General features: G+C 38.5%; 1 protein-coding gene across 1 annotated transcript in view; it reads left to right on the plus strand.

The window, feature by feature from the left end:
* The window catches only part of Etl1 (SWI/SNF-related, matrix-associated actin-dependent regulator of chromatin, subfamily a, containing DEAD/H box 1), a 49,884-nt gene extending 38,512 nt beyond the window's left edge, over window positions 1–11,372 (plus strand). Inside the window, exons 15-17 of the mRNA XM_069846746.1 lie at window positions 244–426; window positions 2,385–2,491; window positions 10,495–11,372. Of these exons, the coding sequence (XP_069702847.1) occupies window positions 244–426; window positions 2,385–2,491; window positions 10,495–10,589 (385 nt within the window). The 3' untranslated portion in view covers window positions 10,590–11,372. The remainder of the gene's footprint in view (window positions 1–243; window positions 427–2,384; window positions 2,492–10,494) is intronic.
* The last annotated feature ends 641 nt before the right edge of the window (window positions 11,373–12,013 follow it).

Consider the following 12,013-nt stretch of genomic DNA (forward strand, 5'->3'; position numbering starts at 1 on the left):
TTGCCGCTCAATTACAGTGCGTTTGATTTATTACCATAGGAGCTACGACATGATAATGTTTAACGGTGTAGCAAATAGATTTATCGTTTGTTAGCTCGGCAACGAAAGAACAAAAATGGCGAACGATGCTACCTACCTAGACTTCATAGAGCCTTCACTTCCTAAGTCGTAAGCAAAGAGGCGGAGTCACTCCGGAAATAACAGCGTCGCGACTATAGCTTGATTATGTGTATTGTGTTTCAGGCAAGAATTAATAGACACTTACAATGCAGATGAGTCGATTTTTGCATTCCTGTTGTCTACCCGCGCTGGTGGGCTGGGCATTAACTTGACGGCAGCTGACACAGTTATCATCCACGATGTGGACTTCAACCCTTACAATGACAAGCAGGCTGAAGATCGCTGTCATCGTGTTGGACAGACCAGGTCAGCCAACATCATCATTGGTGTTACCTACAGCGTTATTTTTTTTACTATTACAGTAGAACTTGGTTATAATGACATCCAAGGGACCTTGAAAATTATGTTGTTATAAACGAGTGTCGTAGTAACCGAGATTCACATTATCAGTCTAATGAGGTGGAAAATGAAAAATAATAAACATAATTAGGCTTATTTTAGATTTATGTACCTATTCACTTTTAAGCATACCATGAACACAATAAAATACACGTACAATTATAAATACAGTATTCTGTATTAAAACAGTTTGTTCATTACTCAACAAACTTATTTACTGAGGAGTGAAGTAATCAGTCATTTTACTCTGTTGTCTCCTACTTGCCCAATATACACTTTCTAAATTAAATTCTATGTTCATTATTTCAGTTGCAATTTCACTGCTCCTTCTCCTAGCTTCATACTCCCTCCTCTGGCTTCATAGAAATGTTCACAATTCTAATGGCTTCTAAAGCATCACTCACTTCTTTTAGTGGCCATACTGCGTGCACTTAGTGAAAACTTCCTGTCGAAACTGACCGCATGCAGGTACCATTAATACTGCATGAATTCGGGCAGGTTGCAATTGGATGGGGAATCTGCCTGGTCTATGATAGAAGGGAACAATAAAGGATTTGCCAGATTTCAACAAAATATTTCTTAAAATACTTTGGTTCTTAGAAAATTGTATTCCAAACTGAGGTTGAAAATGACGTTATATGCGAGGTAGACGCATATATGTTTGTCGTATTAAGCAAGGTAGGAAAGCATATGTCTTATGGGGAATTAGACTAGACGTCATTTCGGAAGGCGGTTAGCTTCTATATGCGCCATAGCATTTCTGGTATGTGACGTCACAAGCTTGTACAGTAGAACCAATCAGAATCAGTCTATAACAAGCACTTCCTGAGTTCGTTTGTTCACGTGTGAGTGTTTCAATACATTGAATAAGTAAAACTAACATTTACTGTGTGTATGTAAGGTAAATAAATGGAAGAAGAGACTGTAAAAACACAAGTATTACACAAGCAGGCGCGGAAAATAGTGTTTAAGGTGTATAATTATTATAAAAATGTTAACGAGCAGAACGCTGCCGGCCATCTTGATGCTGGCAGCAATGTTGCCAACATGCAAGAAACGATTGCAGAAGCATGTGGTGTGGGATTGAGAACTGTGCAAAGAATATTGTTAGTGAAGGAAAGAGGGTTTGTTTGGTGTCATGCTTACAGTAATCAACGGCTAAGGTCATTATTGTCTTTTGATAATTTAAATTCTCTCCTGCGCTATTTGTATTGCACGTGCGTGAAGTACGATGTGGCAATGTTGTACACTGCCTTGCTCTCTCTATCTGTCTCTCTCGACGCAAACGCTAGCAGACAACCCGCCTTCCGTATTGCTGTGGACTCTAGTTGGGACCACAGAATATTTGACGTTATAGGCGAGGTGTCGCACAAAACGAGGTCGCTATAACCAAGTTCTACTTTATTATTATTATTATTATTATTATTATTATCATCGTCATCATCAACTTCACGGCATAAGCCCTTGGCCTGTTCCACTTCCTGTCAAATTTGAATTTATGTCTGAATTGCTAAATAAAACGAAACTGTTCAATAAGGGGAACATTTTTTCTGATTATATAATTACATGGGAAGATTACTTGGTTAGGGATTGATGAAAATAGTTTTTCTGCGGAAGCTCTGATTCTCCTGTGGCATACCAACAAACCATCATCATCTTTTCTCATCACTGGTGTGGTGCATCCTGGACAACGACACTCGGTAAATTGGTCTACAGAACCGGTTTTGTAAGGGTGAATGACGAACAGTTCAAGTACCCTCCATTAGCACAAAAGAAACTTTGTTTTTGAATTGATTGTTTTTCTGAAATTAATTTTTGAATTGTGGTCAGGATCCATGTCGCTAATTGTGTTGCGTTCTTTATAGGAGTGTGTCAGTTATGCGGCTGTTAAGTGAAGGCACCATAGAAGAGGGAATCCACCAAGTAGCACAGGAGAAACTTAACCTAGAACGAGAAATTAGCAATCCAGAAGGTGAGACATTGGTATTTTATCTCTAGCTTCGAGTTACTGACCATTGGCACTTTCAAAGTATTCAGTGATACATTATCATAATCAGGGCTGGGCAGTATTTGAAATACATTTGTATTTTGTAATTTGCAAGGATTTTAAAAAGTATTTTGTATTTTGTATTTAAATACATAAAATTGATGTATTTTGTATTTCAAATACTCAAAATACTTTTTTCTTCTTCTTGTCCTTCAAGTTTTGGATTTGTATTTGAAGAATGAACTTCTGTCTTATTTGCCTACCCATTTCAGATGTGCTAGCCATACACTTAGTTTTCTTGCCACAACTGATCTCCTTAATACCATAAAGAAATCTCCAGCAGCATCAAGGATCCATCACCCAACACTTGCTAAGTGTTCAGCATTATGGAATGCGTCTAGGAGACCCAAATCCTCAGAAATTATATCAGATGTCTTGAAATATTCACTAAAGTTTCCTTGCCCAACTCGATGGAATTCTCTTTATGGCTCAATCTCTCAAATATTGCAATTCAAACATGATATAAACAATACATGTGAAAAAATTGGGATTGCCAACCTTCAAAGATGTTGAGTTTTAGTACCTTGAAGTATAGTGTGCAGTTCTGAAACCCATTGCTGTAACCCTTGATTTAATGCAAAATAAGAAGACGTGCTATTACGGCCAACTTCTATCCACATTAATTTCCCTCAAAAACAGATTACATATTATGTTACCTAGTAATCTACGCCATCTGTTCCAAGTAACTCCAATCCTAATGAGTTCGCTTTCATCAAGATTTAAAGCGATGTTTGATCTGACCCTAGAAGCAAATTGAGCTATTTTGGCAGCTTGCTTCCACCCATCATTTAAGATGAGATGGCTACCTGACACTGCCTCACCAAATGATAAGAAGAGGATACAGAATATGTGTGTGAAATCAGCTGAGCAGTTCTCTGCTACACCTTTGATCAGTTCAGACGATGAAGACGATGAAAACAATTTTTATGTTTTCAACTCAAGTACAACAGACTTTGAAAAGCAAAAAGAAAAGAACTTGTCTACTGCGGAGTATGAGCCCATACAATTCTTCAATGGCAAAGGGACAATCCTGTGCACTCTAGAGAATTACCCAACAGTGAAACAAGCTTTTATAAAGTATAATACAAGTTTGTGTTCCTCTGCGCCTGTAGAGAGACTGATTTGTTTTGCAGGATTTATTCATTCACCAGCAAGGGGATCCTTACCTGATGAACTTTTTGAGAAACTGGCTTTTTTGAAAGGGAGCAGTAATTATTCATATGTAGCACAATTTCATTGTTGACTGGGAAAAGGAAGAATGTTCAGTTACTTACTTACTTACTGGCCTTTAAGGAAGCCGTAGGTTCATTGCCGCCCTCACATAAGCCCTCCATTGGTCCCTATCCTGAGCAAGATTAATTCAGTCTCTACCATCATGTCCTACCTCCCTCAAATCCATTTTAATATTATCTTCCCATCTACGTCTCGGCCTCCCCAAAGGTCTTTTTCCCTCCGGCCTCCCAACTAACACTCTATATGCATTTCTGGATTCGCCCATACGTGCTACATGTCCTGCCCATCTCAAACGTCTGGATTTTATGTTCCTAATTATGTCAGATGAAGAATACAATGCGTGCAGCTCTGCGTTGTGTAACTTTCTCCATTCTCCTGTAACTTCATCCCTCTTAACCCCAAATATTTTCCTAAGAACCTTATTCTCAAACACCCTTAATCTCTGTTCCTCTCTCAAAGTGAGAGTCCAAGTTTCACAACCATACAGAACAACCGGTAATATAACTGTTTTATAAATTCTAACTTTCAGACTTTTTGACAGAAGACTACATGACAAAAGCTTCTCAACCGAATAATAACCATTTCCCATATTTATTCTGCATTTAATTTCCTCCCGAGTGTCATTTATTACTGTTGGTCCAAGATATTTGAATTTTTCCACCTCTTCGAAGGATAAATCTCCAATTTTTATAGTTCCATTTCGTACAATATTCTGGTCACGAGACATAATCATATACTTAGTCTTTTCGGGATTTACTTCCAACCCTATCGCTCTACTTGCTTCAACAAGAATTTCCGCGTTTTCCCTAATTGTTTGTGGATTTTCTCCTAACATATTCACGTCATCTGCATAGACAAGAAGCTGATGTAACCCGTTCAATTCCAAACCCTCTGTGTTATCCTGAACTTTCCTAATGGCATATTCTAGAGCGAAGTTAAAAAGTAAAGGTGATAGTGCATCTCCCTGCTTTAGCCCGCAGTGAATTGGAAAAGCATCAGATAGAAACTGGCCTATATGGACTCTGCTGTAAGTTTCACTAAGACACATTTTAATTAATCGAACTAGTTTCTTGGGAATACCAAATTCAATAAGAATATTATATAAAACTTCTCTCTTATTTTGAGCAACTACTAAATATACATAGGCCAAATAGAAATGATCGGGACGAAATTGAAATACAAACTGCTGAGCCATTTATACCGGAACCCACACTTTCTGAAGTCGAAATTGCGATAGAAAATCTGAAGAAGTACAAGTCTCCAGGTATTGATCAAATTCCAGCAGAATTAATACAAGAGGGTGGAAGGGCAGTATCTAGCGAAATTTATAAACTTGTACTTGCAATTTGGGAAAAGGAAATTGTACCAGAACAATGGAAGGAGTCCATAATCGTACCTATCTTTAAGAAGGGGGACAAGACTAACTGTAGTAACTTTCGAGGAATATCACTTTTGTTGACTTCGTACAAAATTTTGTCGAATATCCTTTTGAGAAGATTAACTCCATATGTAGAATGTTCAGTTACAGTGTTTATATAAAACTTCGAGATAAAAATAATTTTAATGTTAATATAATATTTTAGATTTTTGGTAATATTCTTATTTCTTTATATATTGTATCGGGTATTTGAAATACAAATGTATTTCGGTTAATCTTTTTAAAGTATTTTGTATTTGTATTTGAAATACTTGGATGTCAGTATTTTGCCCAGCCCTGATCATAATCATCATCATCATCATCGCCTATCTATTATTCCTGCTATAGAGGAGGGCAGGACTGGGACTGTCCTCGCATGCAGGCCGTTTGAGTGGGCCCATTGTACTACCCGGCATGGCATGGTGTGCATGTCCTAAGGTCCCTGTGCACCACCACCTGAACTCCCCTACAGCCTAAATGATCCCTTTACCATTCCACGTAGCCCTCACCGTGATTCCTCAACCCTGGTCTCACAAGTTACCAAGAGTGCAGTGGCTGAGTCCATGGTATATAGCACTACCAACAACGATGACCATATATCCATGGCTGCAAAAGGGTATCTGTCGGATACGGGGGAGAGCCATTAATCCTTCCCATTGAAGCCTTTAAGGAACCAACCCAGACAAATACCCAATGTCCCATCCCTACCTTCCCGTGGTGCAGCTGTTAATAAGCATAATTTTACAAGCTGAACTAAAGGGAGGGGCTACTCATCAATTATAGTGTGGGTCAGCTTACTTCATACCCTAAGGGTGAAACCTAACCGTTTTTCCCCCATTACCACATATGCTAGTGGATTGTGGTGATTTTCTAGTTTGCAGGTTGAATTTTCTTTTGCCAACTTCGTTTCGAATTTCGATACTGACAAATACTACAAATGGTAGTGATCTTGTACCTGGTATGTTGGCAGCTAAAACAAATATCGACAATATTTGTCGGTACTGGAGTTCCATGAAATTAAAATTGTACTAGATTTCTGAGCCGGTTACTGGAAGCTAATGAAATTTGAACATACTAATAATTAATTAATTAATATCAGTATTAATACATAATAGTTATTTTACGTGTTGCATTGTGGTTATAATTCAAGACTACAGTCAGGTAGGTTTTCGGAGTTAGTACTAATAATTTAATGTGGTCAAACAAAATACATTTTTAGGTTAGGTCTCGTGAGTGAATTGTTTAATCCAGCGCTGTCAGACAGAGACTAAATGGAGCGGACCGCTCCACTAGACTGGTTGCATGCTCCAGTGTTTCCACAGACATAAGCAAGTTCAAGCTCCACAACCGGTATTGGAGCTTACAACTCTGACACTACTGGTTTAATCAAACCAATGAATTTCGTATTGCCAGACAAAATACTTGTTGCGGATAGAGGAGACGGCCTCCAGATATGGAGGGTAGCTACGAATATATTGAATAAGCAGTCGTTGACAGCCGATAAGGGGTGGTCCTCCAGCTTGGGGGTTGGGCGAAGGGCTAACAACCCATCACCGTAAAAAACAGCTTGTTACGAATCCCTACACTAAGCCTCGGTATAGGACTGATTCTCTGGCACGACCACAGCAAAGGAATAAGGTTTTGAGATTTGGCACTTGGAACGTGACTAGTCTTTATAGAACAGGAGGGTAACATTAGTAGCAAAAGAACTAGCTAGATATAGAATAGACTTCGTGGGAACATACAGCAGAGTTCGTATAGGTCAGTTTCTATCTGATGCTTTTCCAATTCACTGTGGGCTAAAGCAAGGAGATGCACTATCACCTTTACTTTTTAACTTCGCTCTAGAATATGCCATTAGGAAAGTTCAGGATAACAGGCAGGGTTTGGAATTGAATGGGTTACATCAGCTTCTTGTCTATGCAGAAGACGTGAATATGTTAGGAGAAAATACACAAACGATTAGGGAAAACACGGAAATTTTACTTGAAGCAAGTAAAGCGATCGGTTTGGAAGTAAATCCCGAAAAGACAAAGTATGTGATTATGTCTCGTGACCAGAATATTGTACGAAATGGAAATATAAAAATTGGAGATTTATCCTTCGAAAAGGTGGAAAAATTCAAATATCTTGGAGCAACAGTAACAAATATAAATGACACTCGGGAGAAAATTAAACCCAGAATAAATATGGGAAATGCGTGTTATTATTCGGTTGAGAAGCTCTTATCATCCAGTCTGCTGTCCAAAAATCTGAAAGTTAGAATTTATAAAACAGTTATATTACCGGTTGTTCTGTATGGTTGTGAAACTTGGACTCTCACTCTGAGAGAGGAACATAGGTTAAGGGTGTTTGAGAATAAGGTGCTTAGGAAAATATTTGGGGCTAAGAGGGATGAAGTTACAGGAGAATGGAGAAAGTTACACAACACAGAACTGCACGCATTGTATTCTTCACCTGACATAATTAGGAACTTAAAATCCAGACGTTTGAGATGGGCAGGGCATGTAGCACGTATGGGCGAATCCAGAAATGCATATAGAGTGTTAGTTGGGAGACCGGAGGGAAAAAGACCTTTAGGGAGGCCGAGACTTAGATGGGAGGATAATATTAAAATGGATTTGAGGGAGGTGGGGTATGATGATAGAAACTGGATTAATCTTGCACAGGATAGGGACTGATGGCGGGCTTATGTGAGGGCGGTAATGAACCTTCGGGTTCCTTAAAAGCCATTTGTAAGTAAGTAAGACAAAATAGTTGACATGTTGATCCCTTTCTCGTATAGTTTGCCTACGAAAATATGTTACAAATTATTGAATTATTTAGAATAACCTTCCAACATAAAGTAGGTAAAAATAAATAAGTCATTTAGTACGTAGGATCGTGTGATATCTGGTAACAGTTGGCAACACTGACAAGATGGCAATATTTGCTGTTTAGGAACTGTTCTTATGTGACCCTCACTATACCACCACTGGTTAGCTTGATGAGTTAATGACTGAATTTGGTATAATTTTCCTCTATTCAATACCTAATTCCCTCTTTACCCTTTCCTATCCAGTCCTCTGACTGAACTCTTACTTTCTTCGACCCCGACGGCATTAGAGCATTCGAGGCCTAGGGGTTCATTTCACTTTCCTTCCTCCTCTTTCTACTTTTCTGTTCCTAGTGCTGACCTGCTATGGCACTAAAATCGTCCTCCAGTGGCTTAAGGAGGGAAAGCTGGTGATCAACAAGATCTCCCAGGTAGGTCCAATGGACCCATTGACCAACAGCAGGCGTGGTCCTCCAGACATTCTGGGGGTTGTGTGTAAATGAAGTAGCCACCAAAACGTTAAAATATGGTGTTCACTTAAATCGGGTACGACTTGCCATTTTCGTGTGCTTCAGTGGCTGGCCATAATATCTTTGAAAAATATTGGAGTGCAAGAGGTCAAATGACTTTATTGTCAAATGCCTGGCATTATAAAACAACAACAACAACATATATCCATGACGTCCAAGTTTGGCAATGAATCCGAGGTCCAATGCTGAAATTTACCCAGCAATTCTGCTTCATTTGGATGAGGGAAAACCTTGGAAAAAAACCTCAACCAGGTAATTTGCCCCAACCAGAATTTTAACCTGGGCCCGCTTGTTTAACCGTTACTCCACAGCGGTGGACATCATCATCATCAACCACTTCAAACTTTGGAGGTAGTGATCCATTGTGGTCAATGATTTCAGGCTATCTTTTTAAGTATCTTCCAATAGATCGTCTTCTAAAAGGAAAATAACCTAAGACTGTTTTCGGCCATTTGCTCTCTGGCATTCTTTCTACATGGCTCTTCCATCTAGCTCTGTATTCACGTAGGAAATCAGGGATTTTAGTAGAGAATTTAAAATATCAGTGGCGGCTCCTGCATATATCATAAGAGGAGGAAAGAAATTAACAGCACTAAATGACACCTTCTTGAATGAAACATGCTACAAATTTGCATACATGTAAGACCAGGTAGTGTTGGGGTTGGCCTTCCCTTCTATATAGCAATAATCTGTTCTTGTAAATTGAGTTTCCTAAATTGTCCAAAATGTATTATGATTTCACTTCCATTCATTGTTGAATAATTGCACAAATTAAAAATTACAAGGAAATTCACAACCTCGTAGCATTTTTCGAGCACACTACAGCATCACACGTGTTGGAAGAGACTATAGCTACTAACTCGTAACCGGAACCGTTTTATGGAAATTGGAAATGGGAATGGGAAATAATCTGAGGAAAGCGAGAACACTGCACCCACCCACGTGGTCTGTATTGCCACATGTACATTTTACAAGTTCAGTATCACATGCTTTTGAAGAATGTCAGTTCTTGTAAAGTCATACTATCATTATTGTTCAAAGCTGCCGGTGGCCGATTAATTTTTTTATGTTAAAAATAATGTAGTTTGGAGTACCTACTTTCAGTTTCAAATATATTTGTACAAAACTGACAACTTGGCTGTTGCCCTGTCTAGTAAACAATGAATAGAAGTGAATTTCAGGGGCCAACTACGTAAAACTACTTCCTCTTTGTTTTACATAAACCTGACTTTAACTTTCAAATATCCACGAAGGTTTCAAACCATGAATAGTAGCCTATATAAAGTGCAATGAATAATATTTTTGATTTATAATTTTAAAAAAATTTACATGGTGTCTTTCATAGTGTTGCGTTAAAATTGTTTTTGTTGTGTCTCCTCCTAGATGTATTACAGTCCGGTTGAATGCAACATCGTTAGGTGGCAGCGGTAGCGAGCTTGCTGCATGACCAGTCGGTTCTACTTCCCGCCCATTACTAATTCAGAGGAGGATCTCCTCCCTCTCCGTTCATTTACTTGCTTTAAAACTCTGCTTCTTTCTCTGGCCGCTAGTGCTCTGTTGTCTATGTGTGTTAACTGCAGTAGAGGGGGAATGGAGTGCCTTTCCTCTACACAGACAATCTCGCATCTTTCTCACAGTTTTCTACAGCACATGAGTGCGCGTAGTTTAAAACTCGATCAACCGAGTTTTTCTTATAGCTGTGAACTTAAAAATTATCGAATCTTCCTCGAATTTTAAGACCCATATTTTATTTGGTATTTACTTTCAAAAGAAGAAAATGTGAGGAGGAGGTTCCTCCCTTCCCTCCCCTGAGGAACCGTCACTGTAAAATATGTTCGGAAAAATGAAAAATACATTAAACTAAAATGTGCTACATTGAGACAACACTGTTATTATCCAGTTGTTAAAATAGATGTCATTTTCCTTGTTTCAGAAAACGAGCCAGCAGAAGCAAAGAACGTTGTCCGGTTATTGAAGCAGGCACTGGGCTTAGACAAGGCTGTGTCTTCGCCGCAGAAAACGTCATGAAGCTTGCTGAACTAGGTCTCAGCACAGCCTAATTGTTGAAAACTTGTTCCAGGGATGTAGTCGGTTTGCCCACGCATCCCCAACTACATGCACTCTGCCTTATCTCGACATCGTGTTGTGAAACGGACTTTGAGATCGGTGCTCTTGGCAGGTGCATCGTTATAGAAAATAAGAAAACTGGCTTCTGTCAACAGCTGACTCAGCCACAACGGCCTCATTAAGAACTACTTAATGCCTTATGAATAGGTTACTGGAGCTTGTTGCCACACTCAAGCCAATAAGACTGCAAATTTCTCTTCAACATATGAAGAAAACTCCAAAATGTGAGGAAAAATATTTAAAAATATCAGACTCGTCACTTCGAGCCTTAGCAGCAGCGATTGAAAGCTGGGAGAAGAGTTTATGTGATACGCAGTATTACATAGAAGCTGTAATAATTCCTGTGATGTAGTAACTATGTAGTGAACTGAGATATTTTTTCTGCTGTCCAGCATATATAGGTATATATAGCTAGAAGGAATAAGGGGTTGTTGAAAAATAGCTTTGTTATCGACAATTTGGATGTCATTTTTTCATAACTTGGTTCTTAAATGAGCCACATTTTTATTATTGCTAAAAATGCATTTTCGTTAGAAGTGGAATGTTTTTACATGAACCTGTAAAGACCTAAAGGAAGAGTGTTGAAACATGTTACTAGCTCAATTTATGATGGAGATGGCGGGAATTGTTTTAAATGTTGGTATGAAATATATACATTTTACACCGTGTTTCATAAAGATTTGAGGGGTTACAAAACTTAATTGAAAGTAAACTACTATTGAATTTGCCTTAATGAAACCGGTGCAGAACAAACAAGGAACTCAGACTTTATTTTGACACCAACAAATATTCAATGTGTATCAAGACTGAAATGGCACACACCCACACAATACCACAGTCTAGTATATACAGTCGCGAAGCTTGGGGTGATTTTTTGCATTTCTTGTGATAGTTGCTAGCCGCTTGGAGCGCTGTGTGTACTAGGAACGATAGACTGTGTCACAGCCATCGTGATCTAATACAGGCAGTAAGGCAGACCATGTGACTCGTTTAACCCGATCACGAAGGGCGGCGTTTCAACCATATAAATTAATTGGAATGCATAAAAAGTAACATATATGTCTCTAAAATGTAGTGTAATTTATTGCATTAATAAAATTTAAAATAATGATTAGGAGACTTCAGACATAATTCCTTGGAGTTAAGGTGTAATATTATTTTTGATGTGAAAATTACGTTGTTCGTATGTGTAATACCTGCCTTTATTTCGATTAAATATTGCGAAATTATTGTACATTCATTTATGCACGATTCAATAATTTTCAGTTGCACTGCACGATATGTTGAAATTATAGGTTATGTTTACTGTCCCATTGCCCCTTTCT

The sequence above is a fragment of the Periplaneta americana genome, chromosome 15 (assembly GCF_040183065.1).
Source record: "Periplaneta americana isolate PAMFEO1 chromosome 15, P.americana_PAMFEO1_priV1, whole genome shotgun sequence".
Classification (NCBI taxonomy): domain Eukaryota; kingdom Metazoa; phylum Arthropoda; class Insecta; order Blattodea; family Blattidae; genus Periplaneta; species Periplaneta americana.